General features: G+C 38.1%; 1 protein-coding gene across 1 annotated transcript; it reads right to left on the bottom strand.

Moving 5' to 3' along the window:
- On the bottom strand, positions 1 to 27,798 carry LOC139708352 (glycerophosphodiester phosphodiesterase 1-like). Its single transcript, XM_071620310.1, has 6 exons — positions 27,430 to 27,798; positions 26,276 to 26,451; positions 22,796 to 22,907; positions 3,399 to 3,491; positions 1,527 to 1,741; positions 1 to 594 (listed from the first exon to the last, which is right to left on the bottom strand). The coding sequence occupies exons 1-6, from the start codon at positions 27,763 to 27,765 to the stop codon at positions 471 to 473; spliced, it is 1,056 nt and encodes a 351-aa protein (XP_071476411.1). The 5' UTR covers positions 27,766 to 27,798; the 3' UTR covers positions 1 to 470.

The following is a 27,798-nucleotide window of genomic DNA, read 5'->3' as shown; positions in this document are numbered from 1 at the left end:
GGCAGGTTATGTGCTGAAGGGTTCAGGCATTGTACAGAGGTACTGCTGTAACAAGACATATAAAAATCACTTGGTAGTAACTACGATTATTTTTTTTCAGACGATCAAGACCCAACCTGAGAATAATTATAGCACATCTAAACTAAGGTGGCAATAAGAATTTTAAAAAAAGTGTAAAGAGCAAAAACTACAAAATAGATGTCACTTTTAAAAATAAATAGAGGAAATCTTAACTTTTTTTATTAGATAGAATGGTACACTGTACTCAAAGCTGCTTGGATCTTATGCCTGTTTCCTACAACACTCACCAATCTCAGCAACACTCAATTAGTGATGTCACAATTGTGACAGCATAGCAGCAACCAATCAACTGTCAGTATTCCAGTTGTTGCTCTGGTGACTGCAGTGAGTGGTGTAAGGTTGCCATGGTTACACCATGCTTGATGAAACGGGCCTCCATGACTTTCACTCTACTTGACATTGTCAGTGATGAACTGGCATCCGAGGAAGGTGCACATTTCCTTCTCCGTCTTGCTGTTGACCGTCCAGGGTACAACCTTCACGCCTCTCGCCTCCCAGAACTGGACAACCTCCCTGTGTGTCGGTCAATCAAATGAAATCACGTACACAAAGGCTGAGTGAGGAGACTGGTACTGCCCATCAAACTGTGAGAGACAGAATGTGACCACTGAAAAGTCTGATCTGAGGGGCATTTCATGAAGCGTTTTGGTCGGATATTTTTCTGACAAGCTACTGAAATCCTTGCATCTGATTGGCTCAGAGCAAGTTTGTCCGACATCATGAAATGCCCCCCTGAGCTTCTGACACTGGTGTGACTCCTTGCTTTTAAATCTCTGCCAAATTCAGACCTCATCAAGAATATTTCTGAACTGCCACGACCTGTGGAAGCAAGTTGTCTAAAAGTTACTTATCCAGAAATTTGAATATTTAAATGGAAATACAGTCTACCTTGCCCAAGTCAAATCTATTTGTCCTAAAGAAATAGGTTCAATTTAGAGAAAACTCGACTTAGAGAAAACTCGACTTATGATGTGGTTAAAATCAACAGAACTAAAAGAAAAGAGAATATAACAAAACCTTCAACTTAAGGTTGACTGTATAGTGCATGCAAATTTCTGGAAAAATATCAAAATTAGAAGACGTTTGCAGGACTGTCAACATTCACATATCAAAACCTGAGAAGTTCAAAATAACTTTCAGGAAGATAACTGTATGACACAAGCATCTTAATTGGCAATAATAAAGGGGAAGGTGTTTTTATGTTTTTGTAAAGAGGATAATAAAATACAGCAGTCTCTACATGATCAGGTACCACTTACTTGGGTACTACGCTTAATTGACATACAAAGTGAACAGTGGGGTTTCTGCAAAGATGAGCTGTGGCTGTAGTGACATAACATGCTGTATTGTGGTACAGATGGGTGCATAGCGTGTGACGACTGTGATATGAAAGAAACACGCTCTAGTGAAACTAGAAAGGCATCCATTAAGAGGGCACCCTCTACCTGGAGATGGTGTCCTTCTGGAGCAGCATGGCGGAGTTGCCGCACAGGAACCAGAGCCAGCTGTACATGCTCCACACAAGGAGACGGTCCAGCAGCGCAGAGGGGAGGAGCTTCCACCAGGAGGCGGCTTCGCCCAGCCACTTCTGGACCTTGTCAGTGATGAAGAAGGTCTCCGTCGTCAGGGCGGTCAGGATGGAGCTGTCCAGGTGTCGCACCTGAGAGGCGAGAAGAAGGAGAGTGTTTGTGACCGCTGAGTTGCCAGGTAGTGATGTAACTCACCTCATCCATCCTCTTTGGGCCGTGTGGCCCATAAGGCTGCAAGGTTCTCTCTCTGTCTTTGGCAATTGGTTTGGCTGCGCTCCATGATGTCAATCCCATTTCCAATCTCAATTGATCATCTCCATGTCGTCTCAGGGTGCCCTACTTTTCTTCTACCTTGACGGTTCCAAGACATGTGCTCCTGCGACAACTGCTCCCATGAAATGTCTGCACGCTATTAAAGCCAAACATACATTTTTACCCACAAACATAAACCTAGCCCTAATCCTAATCCTCATATTAAACTAAACATAAAACCCTATAACAACCCTAACCTTAACCCTAAGTCCTTGGACAAAATAAGACTGGATCAATTGTTGCAGGAGCAAATGTTGTGTCACCACCTTGACAGCCCTCACATGTTACCCATGTGAGAGCGGCCAAGCAGTGACTGTTGTCATCCATTCTCAGCATGGGCCAATCCATTTCCATATTGTGCCTTTGACTCATTAATCACTGTCAAGTAGTGATTTGAAGCCCCCAAACTTGATACTATTATGCAGCATATGCAAAGTATTGTATAAGCCACATACATATAGCAAGTCTAATCTTTCATGAATCAGGACTTCCCAACAATTTCGTGAGTGGTTAAATTTGTGATTGTGAAGTACAGTACTGAACAGAGAAATGTATGCGTGCACGTCAAATTCATGTTGGGATGAGAGTTAATATTTTCGTGTGCTTTTAAATTTGCAACTAGCACTTGACTCGCAAAATTCACGAAAATAAGAACCTCGCAAAATATTCAGCATGTACAAACACTACAATACAATACACGTACAATACAATACAAGACGGCATACTGATAAAATACTGAATGCTGCCAGGTACTGAAATGTTACACCAGTTTTAAAGTGTCAACTTGTGGGCTTCAAAATGCACATTTTAAACATGGAACAGTAGAAGGTATTCAGGTATTCCATGTAACAATACACAGCGACAAGTTTAAGCGATTTGTTGGTTTGGATACTGGATAAGACAGCAATGACTGAAGGAAAGCAATAAAATGTTCATGGCATAAAAACTGAGCTAAACATTCACCACAGCACACAAGGAATTTGACTCAAGCTGCAGCTACAGATGCAGCCTTTGAGAACACTATGCAGTTTGCAGTTATGTGACACTGTATACATTTTATCAATATTTTGCTGTGGCACTATAAAACACTGTGAAATGAAAGGCTTGAAACGTTTCTTACTAGAGTGACACATGTCTTACATTTGTCCAGCATACATATTCAACGTACTTTTTCTGAACATATGACACTCAATTTTAGAGATGGAATTGACCAAACCTTGAAGAGATTGGAAAAGAAGAAACAGAGGTTTCTTAAATTGTATTCAGTCCGGTTGCAACATAGATATTTAAAAAACTGTGTACAAATACAAAATTCAAGCTGTGTTTCATTGTCAAGACAAAGTATAAGTTTGTTAACATTACTCTAGTAAACTTTATAATCTCATAATCTTGTACTTTCTATGCAAGCAGGGTAGTGTAGTGTATGAATCCTATGTGTATTATGTGATTGTGAGAGAATCTGAGAAGATCCCTTACCATGTAGACTGTGGGTGGGAAGAAGGAGCACACCATGGCGTTGTCATAGAGATCAGGGTACTTTTTATACAGCCTCACCAGTTCATCGATCATCTGTAAAAAATGATTAGAAAGATGCTTGAGTAGTACACTATATCATTATACAAGAATACACAATACATCAATACCTAATATGCTACATGACACAATATCCAGTTCTTTGATTTTTACTGAAGAGATCTGTTTCCCTTTCAAGGGTAATGACATAATCAACTCAATTATCAAAGTATTCATGGGTAATTCCATGAAGTTGGGGCACAAAGTGTTGCATTTTAGCATAACTCAATACTAATTATGCTATACATATATTGTTTATAGGCTTTACATTTGTATTGAGACCATACGTTTTCCTAGAAATTTTGTGCCATTCAGACTAAATTTTGATGAAGTTATTTAAAAAAAAATGTAATGGTGTCCTGTAGCATCGTGACATGTCCATGTAGCATCGTGATAGTTAAAATCTGGTCCTAAAAGACAAATTAATGCAATTAGCTTCACCAAAATTTGATATAATATGCATTTAACACTCGATTAGTCAGATAGCTAAATATCTTTACTCTCCTTTCCACAGTCTTACTTTTACAAGAAAATTACAAAAAATGTCACTATGCTACGCGGTGTCCACCAAATGTAACAAAAAAGGACACCGCGTAGCATCATGATACATTTTGTAATTTTCTTTTAAAATTAAAACTGTGTACAGGAAATTTGAGATATTTAGCTATCTGACTAATCTAGTAAATATGCATATTGCATCAAATTTGGGTCAAGCTAATTGCCATAATTTGTCTCTTAAGACCAAATTTTAAAATATCACGATGCTACATGGACACGTCACGATGCTACAAGACACCGTTACATATTGTTTAATAGCTTCATCAAAATAGAGTCTGAATGGCACAAAGTTTCCAAGAAAATATGTGGCCTCAATGCAAATGTAAAGCCTACAAACAATGTATAGCATAATTAATATTGAGTTATGCTGAAATGTATTTTTCAAATATCACGATGCTACATGGACACTTTCCCAACTTCATGGAATTACCCAGGGTGGTCCACGAGGGGTTTTAGCATGTCGCTGCAACATGCTAAAATTCTTGTGCAACATCCTACAAAGCCAGCAACATGCTATGCAACATCCTCAAGAATTTGCAACAAGCTCAAAGTAAAAGTATTCAAAAATGTGCAAAACATGTGCATATCATCAGAAACATCAAACTACCAGGTACTTTAGATATTTGTGTGCGAAACATGAGAGAGAACATTGAATGTAAGCAGCACAAAGAGAGATAAGCAGCAAAATATTGCATACTACGTACTCATCGTGTGCACTCCGCGCATATTCAATTTCTGCAATATTCTGAGATTCTGAGCTTGCAACATGCTAAAATTTCAAGTTGTGGACCACCCTGATTACCCATATATTCATAGTCACTGTTCAAGAAGTGCTATTTGAAATTAGAGAAACTTCACAATCTTAAATCTTCCTACACCTTTAACAAAAAAAAAGAAGAATGTAAGTAGACAATAGATGCAATGATGATGATGATAATAATACTACTACTACTACTACTACTACTACTACTACTACTACTACTACTAATAATAATAATAATAATAATAATAATAATGATAATGATAATAATAAAAATAATGATAATGATAATAATAATAATAATAATAATAACTGGAGAAGCACTCTGAGAGCGCAGACCTCCGCCAAGAATGCAAATCATTTTCACCACTGATCTTGTTCTTCCGTAGAGATATCAGTGATTTCCACCCATACGTACTGCATTGTGTGCTGAAAGTTGCCAGATTTCCCAATATAGAAGCCTTTGTTACGTCATAAACCCTCAGCTGCACGGCGCGCCTCACCCCAGCAGAAACTAGAGCATGCACTTTAGTGCGCGCAGGCAAACCTCAAATACGCGCAGCCTGAACTCCCAAGTTCATTGACCCTACCTGCCAAAATGTCAAAAATCCTTCATAAATTCCCCAAAAATTCTCGGATCACTGCCAAAATTTAAGCGTTTAGTACTTGTATTATTCTCAACCTTACCTGCAAGTTTCATCCCAATCCCTTCACTACTTTTTGAGTTATTTTGCACACAGAACAAACTAACTAACTAACTAACTAACAAACCAACGGTAACGAAAACATAACCTCCTCCCTTGGCGAAGGTAATAATAATAATGATGATGATAATAATAATAATAATAATAATAATAATAATAATAATAATAATAATAATAATAATAACAATAATAATAATAATAATAATAATAATAATAATAATAATAATAATAATAATCACAATAACAATAATGATAATGTAATAATAATGACTAAAAAAGAAAATCCATCTCTACAACAATTCTAATGCTGGAGTGGTTGTGCAATAAATACACAGAGCCCTTACAAAAAATAACCATGAAATTTAAGGTATTACCATGGTAAAACCTCAATTGCCATAGTAAAACCATGGTATCGATGGTATTACTACGAGTACCACAGAAAAACCATGGTGATGCATGGTGATACCACAGAAAAACCATGGTAAAACCTCAATTGCCATAGTAAAACCATGGTATCGATGGTATTGCTACGAGTACCACAGAAAAACCATGGTGATACATGGTGATACCACAGAAAAACCATGGTAAACTATCATTACCATGACACGACCATGGTACTGATACGTATACTATAGAATAACTGTGAAGTCTATGGTATTTCCATGGTTTTACCATAGGCGCCACAAAATAACCATGGTAATAGTATGTTATGATTTTTATACCATAGCACTACCATGGTATTACTACCAGTACCATGGAAAAACCATGCCATCTACTGTATTTGCCTGGTATAACTATACAGGTACAATAAAATAACTATGGTGATGCCGGGTTATGGCCATCATACCATATGGCATCACCACGGTATTACCACTTGTACCATAAAATAACCATAAGGAATTTCCTCAGTATCGCTGCACTAATTAACCATGGATATACCATGTAATAACCATCATACCATGGCACGGTTCTGGCACTACTAGGCCTACTTGTACCATAGAATAACCACGGAGATACCATATAATAACCATCATACCATGTACTACAACCACAGGGTCTTTAATTGTACCGCAGCATATATAACCATAGTCTTTTTGTCATCTTCTGTATTTCTAAGGGTACACAAAAATAGCCATGGTGATACCATGGTTCAACAACAACATATCAATTATGATATTCTTATAGCTGAAAGGGACTGCACAGTAGGTACTGGTTGAGATGAGGATTCAGATTTACAACTTATTTTTTTTCTGTTAGATGATAAACCTCTCATGAAATATGAAAGAGCATATACAGCTGTAATTTCAAGAAGGATTCAACGTTTTGAAGGAAATTCGTTTTGAAATGGCTGAGATTACCAACGCCCCCCCCAAAAAAAAAAAAATCAAAATGAAATTGACAGGCCCCATCTTTCATTAGGAGCTCTTTGTTTTTAGATATCTCAGTCATTTCTCAGCCTGTTTTCATTAAATAAACGTTTGAGTCCTCTTCTGCTCTTTATCATTTCAAAGAGTGGTTTCTAAATATCTCGCAAAATGTTACAAGCTGAATCCTCATCTCATCCAGTACTGTATACTCCTTTTAAATGTCAAATAATGACGAAAAAAGATACATTCTCTACTGGTATCACAAGGAAAAAATGGTCCCATTATAGCTATCCGTTTGACCCAACTTGTTCAAATAGTTGCAAACTGGAAGTAGGCCGATACTCGTTCACATTACCATGGTGTGAATTACCATACAATTAAAGATGAAAATTAATACCAACTCATGCCATTCCAGCTGACACTAAATTGAATGAGCTGGCACACTCTGAAAAAAAAAAAACCCAATCAATTCCAGCTGAATATTATGGCCTGCATGGCTCTAAAATCATTGATTATGAAGTTTTATTTGTACCAACTGGAAAACATGTCGTTCAACTGGCAGACTCACTAGTTGACTCCACTTAGACAAGTTGACTCCAAACTAACATTTCATTCCAACTGACAGACTGAAACAAATGAAATAAACTAGGCAATTGTCTACCAATTAGAATTCATTGACATAACCTACAGATTCACCACTGGATTCCAATTGCAAGAAACGGAATTAAGTGTCATACTAAAATATCAACTACCCGATTCCTGTATAGATACAATAATTGTATTGAAATTGACTAGACACAACTGGCAGATTTACCAGTTGATTCCACTTGAAAGCGATGGAATGGACTGGTACACTGAGAAAACATAGATGACTCCAGTTTGAACAAACGTATCAAACTGTGATGAGTGAGTTACATGTGTGTAATAACAACATACCTAATAGTAGTAGCATAATGGTACTGGTGATATTAATAATGATGATGATAATAATAATAATAATAATAATAATAATAATCATAATCATAATAAGGTCTTATCCAGGAGAGCCTCTCCAGTGTTGTCGCTGCTCTATACCACAGGGCCCTGCCATACCACTAACAGTTGAACTGTTCTAATGAAAATGACAGATTAAAAAAAATAGATCTATTGTGTAAACTGGAACATTAAAGCCTATTGGTTGATTCCAGTAGGAAGAAATAGACCAAAGTATGCCCTTAGACAAAGTGGGATCAACTGGACACAACAAGCAGATTTTTCAGTTGATGATCCACTTGAAAGAAATTGTGTGAAATGGCATACAACAACCAGTTGATTCCAGTAGAAACAATGAGTGCACATTCAAGTTCGACACCCACAAATCATACAGCCAACAAATCAAACAACCCATGAATTTGACACCTAGCGAACAAGGCCCATATGACTGCAACACTAGGTAAATAAGGCCCACGACACTTTTACAATAAGCCCCATGATGCAATGTCGAGCTTGTGGGCCGTATGACTTGTGGGATGACCCCGAAAAAATCGGACCAATTTGGTGCAGGTTGAATCGACTGGACACAACTGGCAGATTTACCAGTAAGAACTGGCATACTAAAACATCAACTCCATGATTCCAGTAGATTCAACTTTTTTGAACCAGGCTCTTGTATACCTGTTGCAAATGACTTGACACAACTGATAGATTTATTCAACTTGAAAGCAATGCAGATTTAACCTACATGCACTTTGATAAAGTTTAGGCTGTAACAGCTAGTAGAACCCAGCCGGGTAATGTATCAAACTGGCATGACTGGGGAAGTTCATACCAGTTCATCAAATCTGGCAGTTTTACCAGTTGATTCCACTTTTTAAACGATTATAAACGTACCAATACATTACAGTCAAAACTATTGGACCATTATGAGTATACTTGCAACGAATGGGAAAAATCAAAATATATATCAACCGATTCTAAAGGTAAACCCCTTAAACTCTAAGGGACGTGGCAGGAGAGGGAAGGGCGGAATCCACCCTCGATGTTTCGAGTCTGCGATGGAAGAGACCCTGTCATGAGACATTTTCCTGACTTTTTTTCAAGTTCAACTTCAAATTCATTGTTGTTTTTTCCACAGCAAAATAATCTATTTGGTGAATATAAATCTCGCTTTCTTCAATGAAAGTATAATGCATGTAATTTGTACAGAGAAAGCAATAATTGAAAACCTAAAGTAGGGGTACAATGCAGTGGTTGCTGAGGTAACAAAAGTGAAATAAATGAAATATGCATTGTGTGAAAAAAGGAGGGACCCACTAAAAAGACAAAGCTTGTGAAGTACGGTCCCTTCTCCGATTGAAAAAAAAAATCGACGCAAAGATTGATTGAAAACAGCAACAAAGAAACTCTTTAAAAATCTGAATATTCTTTATCGGAGCAGATCCAGGAATTCCGTAAATGGGGTGGGGTGGGGGTGGGGGAGGGATCTGTCATGGTGCCACTTCCGCAATTAAAGGGGGCAGACACGCCCATTTTCATTTTGTTTTCTTTTTATTTATTTATTTTTATCTTATCAAAAATTAAAGAAGGGGCCCCCTGGAGCTATCACTGCTGTAACATTAATCACTGCGATTGATTGATCTTATGCTAATTATGGTATAAAAGTGGTCGATGAGAATCTCATAAGAAAACAAAGGAAACAATAAAAAACAAAGAAATACATTTGAAACTAAAAAAAAATCATATACATGAAAAAATGGCTTTTGGAAGTCCTTTAATGTCTGATGCATGGTCTTTAAACATGTAAAAACAGACTTACAAATGATTAAGAAATAGACTCTTAATGCTTTTAATTAGGCTAAAATAAGATGTTGGGCCTAATTTGCACAAATAATTAATTGATGAATTAAAATTAGAAATTGACATATAACACATAATTTTGTAGATTACAATGTGGTTGTAACTTGGGCCAAATTTCGTTACGATCGTAATACTAATGGTCGAGATCTTGTGGAGGGGGGGGGGAGGCGAAATTCCCTCCCATAATGCAATTTTTAGCATTTATAGCCAAATAAGCCTGGCCCGTTAAAGATAAGCAAAGTTTTGGAACTAATTCACATTGTGTGTTATCTCATACAAATTCCAAGTACGACCCAAAATATTATACCGGTACGTTCATGTAATGAATGTACTACAGCCTGTATTTAGTATGTGTAAATGTGTGTAGTGTGTGTAGTGTGTGTATGTGTGTATGTGTGTATGTGTGTGCTTGTGTGTGTATGGGGGGGGGGGGGTGTGGGTGAGTGCAAACACCCGGTTAGTACTAATATATCCATGGCACCAAGAACTGACTTCTTCCCATGCAGTTTAAACCTCATCAACCCAACTGGAAAATGTAACACAAGTTGATTCAAGTTGCACGAACCATGTTTTGACTTGGTTTCTGTATCGCTCATGAATATTCATGAGAGAGCATCTAACATGCAAAAGGTGAGAAAATAGATAAAAGACATAAAAACCCAAAGTATATATTCTGGGTTTAAACTTTGAAGTATGTTGGGAAATTTCTCTTTTGTTACCAACTATTTCAACTTGTGTTATAACAATGCATATTCATATTTTGATAGGACTAATATTACGCATGACATGTAGTTAGTAACCATGCCTTAAACCTTTTCAGATATCAGCCCATATATAAAGAACTGATACACTAACAATGTATCTAGGAATAGGAAGTATACTCTAGGTATACAGATAGGTAGACCTGTATAGATTAGGATGTAGGTCTTATACAATAGTGTAGAAACAGGTGTACATGATTCGAGGCCAGGTAATGTAGGTAACATACTAGTACTGCATGCTGTAAATATACAACCATTAGTTATTTTTCTTTTCAAATTGTAAATACCATGGTAATTTTACCATGGTAATACCATGGTAATACCATGATAATACCATGGTAAAATCACCTCAGAAATACCATGGTATTGTACCATGGTACCGGTACCATGGTATTTGGTAAGCACAGTAATACCACGGTAATATACCATGGTACATGGTAAGAGCAGTAATACCATGGTATTTTGCCATGGTAATACCATGGTAATGTACCATGGTTTTACCAGGGCAAAATTACCAGGTTTCCATGGTTCATTACCATACCATGGTATTACCATGGTAAAGCCATGGTTCTTTTTTGTAAGGGAGAAAAGAGAGAAGCAGTGACATTCTACACTCCTTTGCAATGCATACATGTATGCTTGTATTTCAGCTAAACCACACAGCAATACATCTATCATTCCCATATAGGGAAAAAACACACGTTTCGGTTTGCAACATGGTTGCACAGATGTACATGTAACTCAGCATTAACACAGCTTGTGCTGTACTCAAACTCTCAAGGATCACAGATATACTGGTATTTTTGTACTCTGCACTCTGCCTGTATCCTCACAGTACCTGCAATTTTCCCACATACTTGGCTGTTTCTGTAAATTTGGAGTTATGAAATGGGCTTTAGAATCCCTGTAATCTGACTGGTCAATCATCATGCATTGATTTTTCACTGATCCACACTGAGCCATGCATCTGGTAAAATCCAAACACATGGCTCAAACCTTGTACAGTGTTATAGGTGTACCGGACACATGATGGGGAAAAAAAGATGAATTTCATGAATTTACGGGCCAATTTTTAATTTTGGTACAAATTATGCACAGGCCTATTTCGTTGATTGGTGAAAACTGGATGCTCTCGTTTAATTTTGGAAACATTCTAGAACCCACTCACTTCTCTTGCTGGTTTCAACAGTTCCAAAGTTAAACTTGCGAATCCAATTTTACCTTGCATGCTTCCATGTTACTAATACTTGGATCCACTCTAGAAAAGAAAAAAAGCAAAAAAACAACCTTCCAAACCAAGATTCTACCTGTGACATCATCTGTCAATCATTGATTAGGTACAATACTCATATGATTAATAAAAGACAATGGAACGCACCTTTCCCAAAATTTTCCCTTGCATGTTTCCACGTTGATATGACTAACAAAAGATATTGTAAAGAAACATGCAAGTTACGCTCAGATTATGGAAAAATGTAGTCCAATGTCTTTTGTTCATAATATCAGTACTTCACCAGTGATTGACATAATGACATTGACAGACTCTTGGTTTGGGAATCGGGATTTGTTTTGTTTTGTTTTGGTTTGTTTTGGGTTTTTTTTTTTGGGGGGGGGGGGAGGTTGTGGGCATATCAAAGTAATCTGAATAAAAATTGTTTTAAAAAGAATCATAAAACATATAGCACATATCAAAAGTGTACATCAAGGTATCATGAATCAATACAAGTCAACATTATGCATAATTTGAATAGCACGGTCTCTTTCAATTCAATTCAGTTTCTCTTCTAATAAAGATACTGCAGAATGAGACAAACAACACACCAATCATTTCAAAAACATGAGCAGTCTACAGAGCTGTTGTGTCTGAGCGATCTAGACCACATGTGTAGATAAGACTGCAGGTTTCCATGTAAGGGATAAAGTTCGAGTCCCAGCCCAGTAGTACACTAGTACTTTTTGGCAAGACATTTAATCCTCATTGCCACATCTTTCAAAAGGAGACTAAAAGCAGTCGGGCCAGAGTGAAGGAGAGCTATTCCCTATTACAATTATTATTACATGTGAAAGAATCCACTCCATGCAGCACTTCTATTACATAGAGCATGGTAAAATCCTAGTGAAGCAGTCAAATGCTCACAAAAGCGGCTGATATCGGAAATAATCTTCAAAATTGAAAGAGACAGATTACCCTCAGAGGAGAAGATGAAGAAGCCAGTGTGGGTTGTTTGTACGTTTGTTTGTTTGTTTGTTTGTTTGTACGTTTGTTTGTTTGTTTGTTTGAGTGTCTGGGTCATTTGTTTCCTTTGATTGTACATCCAGTCACATACTTTTGCCCATTGACCAGCTCTCACACATCCTGCAATGATATGTGGATGAATGGAGATTATGCAATCCTTCCTTTAATCTTCCTCGGTCTTGGTGAGGGACGGCAACAGCGTTGCACTGAGACACGCTGTCTACAAACTTTACTGTGATGCCATAATTCGGGGAGAAAAGAACAGACATCACAAAATCTACATTATTCTGCTTGGCAAATTACCAGTAAAGTCCATTGAGGTGTGACAGCTAGGGACAACAAAATGTTCAGCAGAGCATGGTATTTAAAATGTATGTGATGATCATCTCAGGGGCTAGTCCACTGCCTGGACTGTTTTGTGTGATCATTTACCGCGCGCACACACCGCTACAGCACGCGTATGCCCCACCGTATGCTCGTGTATTAATTTGCCGCGCACGCACGCATCTCAACCTCCAAAACAGTCCAGTCTGGTTTGCCAAGTCTCCCCGAAATATTTCGGAAAAAATTGGCCCCACCCCCATTCCCTCACTCATTTCGAGCATCCTGATTGGTCGATGAGATCGCGTCCAGCAGGCAATTTGCGGGATCGAAAAAAGTCGATCGATCTCTAATCTTGTAGTCTTATTGCACAGAGGTATATTGCATTTAGCAATATAAGATACGTATTTTACGCCAATATTTGTATTAATCTCAACATATATTAACAGAATGTCAAAATTATCTTTCTTTTTATTAAAGATTGCTCAAACAATATATCTTAGAGATCATAAGAGGAGAATGAAATTAGAACGTACATAAACCGTGCGTAAGATTAAGACTAACTTCTACTCGTTTCCATAACTGTTATAAATTAAATTATAAATATCACAATTATCAACATTTTAAATCTATTTTTTCGATTTAAAAAATACTTGTTTAGATATAACAAATAAAAAATTGATAAATACGTATAAAAAAAGTATTCGCCTATTTAAAGCATCGTGACCTATCGTACATGTCAATTTCGAGGTGGCTTTTACTTCTCGATCGGGGATCCCCCAGAGCTTGTGCAATGTGCTTTTCGTATTGATTCCGAGTCTTGCGTTTTCCGACCAAAATCTGTGCAGCATTTCAAGTATTTCCTCCAAATCTTGTTTACATGATCAATGGATGTCAACATCAGCGTCTCCGCGTCGCTTTTCTGACAGTGATAATGAGAAGAGCATTCAATGCAATGTGCTACTGAGGAGCTTGGATTCGTTGACGGTTTCGGGGAGCAGCAGCAGAACCACAGTGTCAGAAGTCCCTACACGTACACGTACTCGTTTCTCCGTGCGTGGTCATGATTTGTTTATCTCCCTGCCGACTGGTTTCGGCAATAGTGTGGTGTTCCAACTTCCAAGCTGCACCGTTATGCGTTGATATTCTTCCCAAACTAGATCTACATGATGGACCAGACTCTACGAAAGCTGTGGCTCTTGTTGTCATGCCTTTGAAGTCTTTAATTTCGGACCAGATGAGCAGGGCTATGGTCGAGTATGGATCTTGCTTGGCCTGCGTGACAAAGTCAAAGACTCAAGCGGCCTACCTAGCGGTAAGCTAATCATTTAGATCTATCCAGTTTCTAAAAATAATTCGTCAAGGCAACTTTCATTACGTGTCTCTTGTCTTGAATTACAAAATGTAACTGTAGGCCCCTAGTTGAACAACAAAAAATGATTGTAAAACTAAATATAGTTATGTCTGACCTCTGGGCCGGTTAGGGTAAACACATGTCAGGCTTCTACTACAGTACTACTACTACTCTTGTTAGTGTTCCTAATCCTAGGTGTACCGAGTTAAATCCTGTGTAATTGTGATAAATTGTTAACACCGTAATTGCACTGGTTTAATTGTTTTGTACAGTACAGTATAACTACTGTAACTTTCTCGCATACAAATGCAATTACATATAGGCCTACTGTCTTTTCATGGCTTTAGTCTGTGAGCCACAGCCTGTGTCTCGTTGGCTTTGCTCCTTTACTCAGAGGAGCGATCGAGACACACGCTGTGGCCCTCAGACTAATTCTTCATGTGCATGTACATTGAGAAAAGACTCAAATAGGAACATGCTTCAGTATGCAAATGTACTCATACTTGTTCATCTATAGATTAGATTAATGCAGTCTTATGGCTATGCGATATGCATTGTAGAGACTGCAGGCATTATTAAAATCACTTATGTGCAATGTAGAAAATGGTTTGTTTTTTTTTAAATCTTACTGGTTTTTTTTTTTCTTATTTTTCAAATAGGGGGATCGCATCTGGAGACACCAAAGCATTTCGAGCAGCGTATGGAAAATTGGGTGAATTACGATCGAAACTCAAGTCGTCAGTCCCACTGTTGCCCTGACAGCCACTGCAACCAGAGATATGCGTAGCGGTATCATCAAAAACTTTGGTCTTTGCAATTATGTGTGGGTAAATCAGTTGCCGGACAAGCAAAATATAAAACATGTTGTCAAGTCTGCTGCAGGAGATCAAGATACAATGTTCAAGTGGCTGGCAGATGACTTGAAGACCCATGGTGCATGTTGTGAAAGGATGATAAGAAAAATGTGCAGTAATGTATACGCGACCTTTATGGCACTGCTTCCAGAAGGTTGCCACAGGTATGTTAATAAGTTTACATGTACCACCGGAACACAGAAACTGATATCCAAAAGGATATTGTTGACAGCATGTTGGCAACAGATGGTGAAATCAGAGTTCTGATAGCTACCATTGCGTCTGGCCTGGGTGTTGACGTAAGCAGCGTACACAGTACGGTTTTGTGTGGATGCCCAAGTGATCTAGACGATTATATCCACTTTTTAAAAGCACTCAATTTTCAGGCCTTGTCAGATATACTGGTAACATGAAGAATCATGTACAGCTGTGCAGCTGTACATCGTAGCTCAGATTTTTTTCTTTTTTTTTTTACTGAAAAATGTTACATACACACGTGTACATGTAGCTTGTACCTTTGGGCTTTGAAAATTGTTTTTTAGAGAATTCATATGATTGTTTTAAAACAAGAATCCACTGTGGGTGTTTTTCCTCCTTAAGGTTTGTAATGGTGAGTGGTTGGTACATTGGTTTCTGGTGTACCTAAATTTTTGCAGATCCATGCTACATGTACAATAATTTTCTTTTTATCACTGCAATTCCTGTACCTTGCTCTTATTCATAGAAGCAAATACAATGTACATTTGTACACACCTACTTTTCATACTGTACTTTGTTTATTAGGCGTGAATATTTTCATTTCATTGGACATGTTGATGGTAACATATCGTAATTACAAGTGATAGAATTATGGAAAAGTTGAAATATTTTAATTCAAGGTTGTGTTTTTGTGATGTAGTGGATTACATGTACATGTACATACAGACCATGCCAAGTGGGAATGGGCTGTGTGTTTTGGGTGTTTGGGTGGGTGTTTGAAAATTGAACTGTAAATGCCATTTGTCTGCACATGTAATTGTACATCGCATGTTCATCTATGCATACATGTACATACAAGTGTACACATGTGTAGAGTATGTTTTTGAGTTGTACAACTGCCAAGAACTTGTTTACATATACTTTCTTTACATACAAAATCATTCATGAGAAGTACAGTATGTTCTTTGGCCCATTTTGCTAAAAATAAAACTAATTCTGTTAATGCACATGAACATTTGTACCTGTAGTGTGAACTGTGTAGCAATGAATTTATTTTCTTTTTTGAACTTCGAAGCAATTTTTTTTTTTTTTTACCACGAATTGTTGTAAAACACACCAAATGAAAAAAAATAATCTACAGTGGGACCAGGAAGATTTCTTTGTCATAACTTGTAACCAGTTCGTGTCAATCCTGTGTTTTTGATGTGTAATGAGAGTCTACTACCATCTACTACACATGGTAATCAGACTGATGTGACATAACAAATTATTTCTCTGACATCAAAATTCAGAGTCAAACAGTTTACAATGTATTTTGTTTGAAATAATGCACTGTTTTTGAACAGTGATCATGAACTATCATGAATATACAGTAAATGTATTGTATATTACAGTACTTGTACATGTACATGTACAAATGAAAGTGTATAATGAAGGAATTTCAAGAGCATGGAGAAACAACTGAAATATGCCTAATATTTTATCAACTATAGAACATTGAATTTTAGTTCCTTATGAGTACATGGTGGCACAGAATATCCAACTTATCCTGAGGAATTATTTTGAACGTCCTTCCCAGAGTGACAGCTTTTTGAACTCATTATTGACAGTTGGGAGTGGGATGCTAGCTTTGAAACTTCCTTGGTAGTTGGTACAACATTAACAGTTTTACCATCATGGCCAAATTTTTATAATGAAGGCTGAAGAAGTAATGTAAGTAAAAATGTACAAATTATACATATGTTCAAATTACACTACTCGTAGTCCATTTGTTTTCACTTTGCTGTCTGCTGTTACTGTACATGAAATGATGAAGACTACACAGTGTATTTAACAGTACATACTTATATTGCACATGTACAATGTACATGTACACTGTACATTGCACATTTCAAAGTACAATAGTGATAAATTGATGTATTTCCTGACCACACCTCAACAGTGAAAAAAAAAATCTAAACTTATTTACCAATACTCAGCTGCCATAAACGTGGAAAAAAAAGTAAAGTCTACTACACTGTACAGCTGTATGTACAAAGTACACATAATTTTAATGTACATGTATGTTTTAATTTGGATGTGATTTGTAATAGGGGGTTTAATCAAATTGCTAACATGTGAGTGTGTGTGTGCATGTGTTTGTGTATGTTTGTGTGTGTGTGTGTGTGCACATTCGTGTATGCATTTGTGTGTGTTGTGTGCATGGCCCACACATTTCCCAAGCTTAATTTCACGCTGATATCCCCCTTAAATGTTTGTGAATTAGAAACAAACAAGTTGCTCTGTCAGACTGTCTTTTGATATGAATAGGCCTATTATTTAATAATGGTTATACATGGAGCTACTTTTTTGAGCAAATACAGGTATGGTTTGCCAAAAAAAAAGGAAGATATAATTGGATATTTATTATATATATATATATATATATATATATATATATATATATATATATATATATATATATATGCATAGCCATGCAGAAGGGCAGTTCAACCAAAACTGTTCACTTCTGTAATGCCAGAGACAAATGGACCAATATCTCTGTAGCAAAAATTACCTTAAGCGTCTTCATCTTGGTTTACTAAATTTAGCTTTGTTATCATGAAGACTAACAAAGACTGAGTGACGGGGTATTCTTACAACAGGGATATTGGTCTGATTGTCTCTGTTATAGAAATTATCAAAGTGAATAGTTTCAGTCTAACTGCCCAGTAGGCCCTACATGAAGTGGTAATAAAATGATAAAAGTTTTACAAACTTAGCGCAATTCTTTAAATTTAGACTGCTCTCTACTAACATTTGGGGAAAAGAACAAACAAAAAAGGCACTTTCTGGTTCCTTGATACATATACTTACAAAACTTATGCTTGATACTAGTATCTTGTATACCACAGCTAAGTACCGGTTCATACAACCCACATCTCACAGCCCTGAGCTTACATTACAAAATTACATTGTTATTTAGTGGGCCAGATAATAATGAAAACAGGTGCATACAAGTGCCTTTGTCAATTTAAGAATTTCTTTAATTTCTGAATATTTCATCATACAATATTATTAATGAAGAATAATTGATGACAAAATTATTTCCGTTAATGAATATGATTGGCACAACCCCCCAAAAACAACAACAACAACAACAACAAAAACAAAACATACTGATCCCCTTTACCAACAATAACATCGCCAAACAAATCTTCCAACTTTTCTTGAGGTCCACATCTCACGACGTTCTTTGCAGTTTTATGTAGTGTTTGGACGTTAGAAGTGGCACATCACAAATGATACATCGGCGAGCTGGCGATTTGTAGCTCGTCATTTCGAATCTCAAGAATGATATTCAAGTCATCATCGAATCTGGGCACAACTCAGTCCAAAACACCACGTGAAAGTAGGTCCTAGATGACTGCAACCATAACTTTCAGCCAGTCAAAAACGTTGCACGAATCAGCTGTGCAACAATGCATGGCACGGATCACTGAAGTACTGAGTATCGCATTGCATTGTGATCAAGGAGTTGGCTCTTTGATTGTGATAATGTGTGATGTGCAAAAATGCAGGCATCTCTGGGCACATAATTAGTAATTGTTGCAGATCGCACTGGTATTCACGGTGCAATGCACACAGCTGGCTGCAGATCGATCGATCCCACAAAACTTTTCTGTGATCGATCCCTTAGTTTTCATGCATACGCAATGAGCTTGCGAGAGGTAGGGCATTACGTCAGCATACCTAATATGAACTTTTGACCCTACGCACTGTCAAACCATTCTGGACGTTTTTTTCGGACAGGTTTGCTGGCACCGAGCGGTTACAGGGGATAGCGCGATAAGCTGTGGAGCGGCGCGTGGATGCGTAATGATAGAAAACGTCCAGAATCTGGACTACTCAGGGGCTTGCTGCTTTGCCATTTATAGGGGATAACTATAAAAAAAACAAGAAAAAAACAAAACAAAACCAAAAAAGTAAATACAGGTGTGCTTGACAATACCTACTGTACAAATATAAACAGAAGGGAACTTGGAAGAAGAAATACTGCCTGTGTCTTACAGCATAATGGCCTTGACCCCTTGGCAACCTGCAATAGAAATATATCTATTTCTATCAGCCCACAAATATACCCCAGTATTGTTGGAAAACCAGACAGGTGTAGGAATTCGCAGGAGCAGAGTGACTTATCAGGGGAAGGCAGGGTTGACTCCTCCCAGGACAGGGTGCTGTATCATTTTTCAGCTTAAAATCATGTGTTCTCATGCTTAATTCAGTGACTAATTCAACTATCTAGCTTGGCAACAGTCATCCACATCATGGACTTGACATAAAGGTTATTCAATTTTTTTCTCCCCCAATCGAGACCTGAGATGAGAAAAAAATAGTTGCCAGACATGTGAGCATGAGAAAAGAGCGCTGAGGCAGCACTGTCACAGAGACTCCAACCCAAAGTACCTTCTGATCGGGAGATTTCCCGCCTGAAACCCCTAGCAAACGGGAGACTCAAAGTTGATGTGTGCGAAGTGCGAAATTCCCAGGGTTCTAGATGCTCTCTGGTGCTATCTAAGGCTTATTTTTATGCCTCCGCCACGAAGTGGTGCCGGAGGCATTATGTTTTCGGGTTGTCCGTCCGTCCGTCCTTCCGTCCGTCCGTCCTTCCGTCCGTCCGTCCGTCCGTCCGTCCGTCCTTCCGTCCGTCCGTAATGAATTTTGTGGACAAGGTAACTATCAAAACCTGTTGAGGTATCCTAATGAAACTTGGCATGTATGTGTATTAGGGGGTGAAGTTTTGCCTATCAACTTTTGGGTGCACATGCTCAAGGTCAAAGGTCAAAAGGTCAAGGTCAAATACATAAAATTTCACTATTTCCTTCATATCTACTGAATGCCTGAAGATATTTTCTTGAAACTTAGTGTATACATGTATTACCCAATTAAGATTCTCTGGTGAAAGTTTGGCTCATGAGGTCAAAGGTCAAAGGTCAAAAGGTCAGGGTCAAATACATCAAATTTCACTATTTCCACCATATCTATTGAATGCCTAAAGATATTTTCTTGAAACTTAGTGTATACATGTATTACCCAATTGATATTCTCTGGTGAAAGTTTGGGTCATGAGGTCAAAGGTCAAAGGTCAAAAGGTAAGGGTCAAATACATAAAATTTCACTATTTCCACCATATCTATTGAACGTCTGAAGATATTTTCTTGAAACTTAGTGTATACATGTATTACCCAATTAAGATTCTCTGGTGAAAGTTTGGGTCATGAGGTCAAAGGTCAAAGGTCAAAAGGTCAAGTAAAAATATTAAAACTTCTTTTTTTTCTCCGTACCTTGGAAAATTGTTCAAGGTATCTTCATGGAACATAGTATATACATGTACTGACTGGAAGTGATTATCTAGAGAATGTAGAGTTCATGGGGTCAAAGGTCAAGTGCAACACTTCAAAATTTTACTATTTCCCTCATATTTATGCAATGCCAGCAGGGTTTTTTTTTTTTTTACACTTGGTGTATGCATGTGTAACCTAATAGACATTCTCTGGAAAATTTTTTTTTTCTTCTTTTTTTGCCTCAAAGGTCAAAAGGTCAAAGATCAAGTGAAAGTGCTGAATTAACTTTTTCCTCCATATCTCGGAAGTGGCTAAAGTTATCTTGAAACTTAGTACATATTATTCATGTTCTACCTGAAAGTGATTATCTTTTGAATTTTAGGGTCAAGGGCCAGATGAAAATGGTAACAATTTACTATTCAATTCAGAAATTGCACGTTTTCTCCACACCTGTACCTTGAAAATTACTCAATGCCTAAATGTATGAATGGGGCAAAGTCAAGTTAAAGTCCTTAAATCCCTAGATACATGCTCTCCTATTCATCCAATTAAACCTAGGTCAAGGAAGGTGAACATTCAACACATTTGTGACAAACTTGTCATTTAAATATTTTGCCAATTTTGTGAAAATGTAATCACACATTGTCCACATGTACTATCTAGACCTATTGGGAAAATCATGCATTATGGCGGAGGCATACCAGTCGCCAGAGCGACATTTCTAGTTTCAACATGCGATAGAAATGTGTAAGAAATCCTTTCCAACGGGAGACAAAGAGCCAGAGCGGGAGAAATTAAATCTCAAACGGGAGAACGGGAGATTTTGCAAAAATGGGTTTTCGGCGGGAGATCTCCCGTCGAAAACGGGAGAGTTGGAGTCTCTGCTGTCACACCTGATGTGTAAGGCTTGGTACAATACAGGCCCCCACATCCACCGGTCACATGCATTGGGGGTATTTGAGGCAGCGAGCATTTCCTGATTTACAAAAGAGGAGTCCATAGGCAGAGCCTTTGCTCTAAGTTTATGGGGTAACGCAAAAGCATCAGATTGGCCACAATCACCAGAAAACAGACTAGATGACTTCTTTTTTTGGGGGGGGCCATTTATCACCCCCATCACCCCAATACTTCACTCCCTTCATCCTCTACCCATTGTTTAAAGGATACAATTCAAAGTGAATACATCTCTGAATTATAAGTTCCCAAGAGTCCATCCCATGTCCTGTGATCCTCCTCCTCGATCCATCTACAATTTAGCCCTGGCCCTATACCATGTCCCCACAAGCGCTTTCACTACTCCTCAACTATGGAACAAGCTCCCCCTTCACATCAGATCTTGATCTTCATTAGATATGTTAAGACTCAGCTGAAGACATACTTAATGAGATCAATCTAAGTAAAAAATTAGCACAATTTAGTGTTGTTGTACTTGTCAATAACTTATCATTTTTGGGGGGCGGTGGCATATAAGCACGCTAATCTTAGTATGAATTTAATCATTAATGATATGTTTGTAATAGTTATTGAGACCAACTGTTTGGTATTTGATATTGTGAACTGTTTTTGGTTTAAGTATACAGTTTGATGTAATGTGGGAAAGAAATTATTGTAAAGTACTATGTTGAATAATGTAGGAAGACCAGTATCAGGTGCTTCTAAACTCTGTATTAAACATTGTAAAAATGTAAATTATTACCTCCGCCAAGGAAGGAGATTATGTTTTCATCAGTGATGGTTTGTCAGTTAGTTAGTTGTTTGTTTGTGTGCAAAATAACTAAAAAAGTTGCGAATGGATTTAGATGAAACTTGCAGGATAGGTTGAGAATGACACAAGGAACAGATGATTAAATTTCGGTAGTGATCTGCGAATGTTGGGCAGTAGAAAGCTAAATTTTAAGTGGGAGAAAATACATCTTCAGCAAGAGAAACACTGCTGGAGCGGGAGAAATTCAACTCAAGCTGGAGAGCAGGGGATTTTTGGGAAAATGGTCACAAAGTAAGAGAGTTGGAGTCTCTGCAGCACACCTACCTGTCTGGAGTATGCCTTGACGTCCAAGAAGATTTTAAGTTTGAGGTTGAGACACTCCTGGATGGCTTCGTCAAGTGTTGGGATGGACTCGTAGGCAAACTGGGATTTCCTGCTGTAGGCAGAAAAGGTCATCACAGGTCATTTATATGATATTGAATGGCTATGAATGGGATACCAGGGAATATTGAGAGCGATATTCCTTGGCATTCAGGGCTGGTATTTCATGAAATAAAGCCATCCAATATTATCATCATCATCTACATTTGTATTTAATCATTACGTAGAGAAGGCATAAACTGTAAAAAAGTAACATACTTCTACTTGTCTTCGAAGCTGACTCAGCACTGAAAAAGGAGTAGGACCTATGGTGCAACTGCGTATGTTCTAGCGAGATGTTTGCACGTTTGTGAATTGTAACAAGAGTTCGCGCACTAGTAGCAAGCCTTCGCGCTCTCAGCAAGCGCTCACATGACAGACGAGACAAAATACAGTGTATCACTGCACTGCCACTGACAACAGTAGCCTATGGGGAATTAATATGTTGGCCTACGTGTTTCGTTCAATACGCTCTCAAATTGCACAGTGAAAATCATACGGATGAGAATACGCGTTTTCAATATGCCGCTAAAATGTCCTACATGTAGGTAAAGATGATAATTGACCTTGCGGTTGAGTTTGGTCCACAAAGAGAGTAACTTTGCACGAGAGCAACCAGATCACAATTGACACCTGTTGGTTGTGTGTTTGGATCTAAGACAATCAGTTCAGTCTGGTCAACTTGTACAGAGCGAAAGGGAGAGAACAATTTAAATAACTCATCCCAGCATCTTTAGTTTGGTTAGGTCCAGAATAAAATCTGGTATCTAATGATCGCTATTAATCACCGGGAATCGGAATGCACTCTCAAAATCATCACATGAGTATTAAAAGTCTTTTTTAGAGATAATAATCACTCCAGAAAGAATTGAGTTCATAGTAAACCACACATCAGTGGGTCCAGAACTTCTTATCATGCAAATTATCAGAGAACACCACAAGATAATGCTGAAAGTTTGTGTGATCAAATCCCACATAAACACTTTCACCTTTGAGTAAATATAAACACTGACTTGTAACAGGGAGGATCTCTTTCTACCACCCTGTTGACGTTTTTTTTTTTACAACTTTGAAAAGACAACATGGCATTTTGTATTGAATATGGCACACAACACCTAAAGACTTTTAACTTGCAAGAAGGTAACATCTAAAACTCCCTGCTCGTAACAGTCTTTAGGTATTGTGGGCCATATCAAGTACAAAATGCCACTGTCTTTTCAAAGTTTGTTTTGTTTTTTGTTTTCTTTTAGAGGCAGCACAACTTATTAATGTTTGACTCCAAAAACATACACCAAGACTGATCACTATTCTGTTGAGACATGAACATATTAAGTGAAAACACCATGAAACTGATTTTATATTTTCATGATAATCTGATACCGCATGTAGGGGCGAATCAAGAAATTTCATAAAGAGGGGTGCCTTTACAAAATTAAAGGGGACACACACACCCCTCCCCCATTTTTTCTTTTCATTTCTTTTGTTTTAACAGAAATGGGGCGAGCGCCTGGTGCACTTCCCCCTGGATCCGCCAAGTGTGCTGACATGCATGTGCAATGCTCTATTATCCGTGAAATAAAGGTCGTGTAAATTCCTTTTTACACTTTTACCTCTATTTTTTATTTGTATTCAAAGTTGGTAATTACTAAGAAAAAGAAGTTAACATTTTGTTTGCAGTTGTTTGTTCAGTTTTTCACATAAAACAAGTGCTTTGCCATTTTCAGGAAAACAATAGCGGTTTATGGATGATAACAGAGTGGAGTTAGATTTACCACAGGCAGTTCATTTCTCATGCACTGACAAGGATATCAAACTCTATCCCAGTTTGGCAAGCAATCAAAAGGCAAAATATCATATTATCTGGATAAAAATGTACCAGTACAATTCTAGGCAAAGGCAGTCATGAAAGTAGATAGGAACTACCTACACATAAATGTAAGGCATACATGTGAGTACCAGTAATTCAGTCTGAATTCATTGTACAATGGAGAGAAACTGAATGCAGCTCAACATTTTCAGCCGATGTACAGTATGTACCGATATTACACTCAGTGCAAGACGATATTACATATTTCCCTGCATCAAGCATAATGACATCTGACTTGTAAACCTGTGCGGTATTTTAATGAAATCATCTTCCCTTGCTCCAAGCAGTTGCTTGAATGATAGTCTTGCCCTCTGCATCAATTAAGATTACATTGTATTCATATCAAATGCATAGATAGCCTATCAACGTACTACTACTACTAGTTTATTCGAGGGCATGTACTTGCTTCAGCCAATGCCAACTCTGGTTCCATAAACAAAGTTGCGCCTCCAAACCTCTCTATCTAACATGACTGTCCGTAGGTCATTAATGCTATCAAGGCCTGCATCCTTCTTCAGGACACTGATTAAAGTGGCCTTACGTCTTCCTCATTTTGCAGTTCCCTGTTTAGGTTCCCAGAGTACGAGGGAATTCGCAGATAGCTCAGGGTGTCGCGCACAGTGCCCGCTAATCGCATCTCTTCTTCTCGACGTACACTGTATCATTTTTTTGTCACTTGATAATATTGTGATGTATCGGATTGTTTTGATAACATTTCTTTTGAAATGAATGCAGAAAAGTATATATTGCAAACAAATATAAACTCTTAGTAAGCCGACTACCCTACCAGCATAAGTTCTGTGGAATGATCAATGACTGCATCATGCCCGGAAAAAAAGAAAAAAAAAATCAATCAGAGCATGAAGCAGAAACCACTTTTCTTCTACCTCCCCCTTTAATCCTATCGACAGAGAGTGATCCTAATTCAGACCTTCTCATCCATGATCACAGCAAGTGCTGGGCTGGCCCTTTTAAGCCCTGGCATTGTAGTCTCGCTCAGTGCTCAATGCAAATTGGGGTTTCAGTTGATGTGTGTGCATGATACAGTTGTAGGTACCAGTAATGTAGGTCCCACCTGTGGTGCTGTTGAAATTCTTCTGTACTGTTTAGCACCATTGGTTCAATTAAAAATGACAGTGGTGACAGTGCTACTAGTAGTGGTACTCATAGCACTAAAGCAGTAATAGTAGCAGTGATCAATGATGAAAGTGATAACAATAATCATCATTGTTATCAACTTCCTCAGCATAGCACAAAAAGTACAATTTAATGAAAATAAATTAGAAAGACGAAATTGCCACCAACAACTTATGATTCCAGCTAAGGAAATTTAACAACTGGTAGTCTAGAACAAGACCATGTATACAGCCAAGTCCTCTTGGATTTCTGTCCTCTAACATAAATAATGAGGCTTTACAGCTAGAGTAAAAGGCTCAAGATCTTGAAACATTCATGAATACACAAGTTGTAGAATTAATACAGGCTATGCACATGCATGGCGCCACTCATGCCCTCACCTCGACGAAAATTTTGCTGCTGCGTTCAGCTGTCGTACATCTTCCCACATCAGCTGACTGATGCGACCGCTGCCGTCCGTTGTGCGGTCAACTGTGATATCGTGCAGCAGGATAGCGATGCCGTCCTTGGTCATCTCAACGTCCACTTCCACGGCAACGGCGCCATTTTTCTTGGCCTGCAAAATGAAAGCAGGCTACCTGTCATCTTTGTACTGATTCTCGCTTGTAGTCCCACAAGGACAACTGAAACACTCTTTAACCCGTTGAGGACGAGTCCTGAATATACTTGGGCAAGTATCTATGGGAAATACGTGTTAGAGCAAAATCAGCCTGTCCTCAACGGGTTACGTGACGTACACTATGTAAATAGGCCATAATTCACAAAGGTATACATATCGCATTCGTAGACCCGTCAAATTCAGTCAATGGATTAAATCAAGCATGAAATACAGGCATCTATTCTATGCACGAGTGTGTGCCAGCATGCATTCATCACTGGATGGATGTTTGTTAGTGTAAGCAATGTGTTGCTTGTATTTCATGGGATCAATATTTGCCATGGACTACATTTAAATTCCAGCCAGAGATTACCGTTACTGACTTTAAATGACGAGCAAAAAGATGTAGGCCAACAGTAAATGATCACTAAGTATAAAAATAAAAGTTTGTTACTTCTAATAAACAAAAGGTAAACATCATCAGAGGAAACATTTTCAACCAAAGATGCGTACAATCTTCATTCCTGGAACACGAGTTCCTCTCGAAAAGCAGCTGACAAATACAGAAATGCGCTGTAAATCTATCTGGCAAAGGGGAGTTTTGTGGCAAGAGGCCATAAATAACATGTTCAAACAAAAATATCAAAATCTGCAGAGGAAACAGCTAAATAAATGCTTGCTAAATCTTATGACAGACAAGGAAATTCAGACTCCTAGATAACTTAAATCTAATTGTATTACTATTGAGAAACACAGGTCATGATTAAGACTCAAGAGATTGGCATCATCACCTCAACCCACCCACCCCACCCCCCCCCCCCCCTTCTAGGAGTAGTTTACAAAGATTAGATACGATGGTGCTTGCGTTCATATGTTGTCTAAAATATAATCTCTTCACGATGTAAAAAGGTGTCATTAGAACTTCATATAATTTACCTCTTGGAGAGCTACCAGAGTGTTTTCTGGAGCTTCCGCCGCTCCACCGCGGTGTGCGATCACACTGCCATTCGCAACGCTGCTGCCGCCTGATCCAGAAGACTTCAAAAACCTTTCAATGCGAGATGACGGCAGTTTTTGTTTTCTGAAGTAGACTACACACGATAATCCAGTCAGGAGACACAACAATGTGAGGATAGCTATCACAGATGACGAAAAATACCATCCTAGAGACAAGTAGAAGCTGACGAAGAGAAAACCGGTGGCGCTCAAAAATTGTGACATCGCGTCCATCGCAACGTCAGCGGAAGAGAGGCCGAAACTTTCGGCGGACATGGTAGCAGTGTAGCTCTCGGTGGTGGGGGTTAA

Source organism: Diadema antillarum, unplaced genomic scaffold (assembly GCF_040938485.1).
Source record: "Diadema antillarum isolate AM-2024a unplaced genomic scaffold, OU_Dant_1.0 seq00001328_RagTag, whole genome shotgun sequence".
Classification (NCBI taxonomy): domain Eukaryota; kingdom Metazoa; phylum Echinodermata; class Echinoidea; order Diadematoida; family Diadematidae; genus Diadema; species Diadema antillarum.
This window is presented reverse-complemented; position numbering and strand designations above follow the sequence as displayed.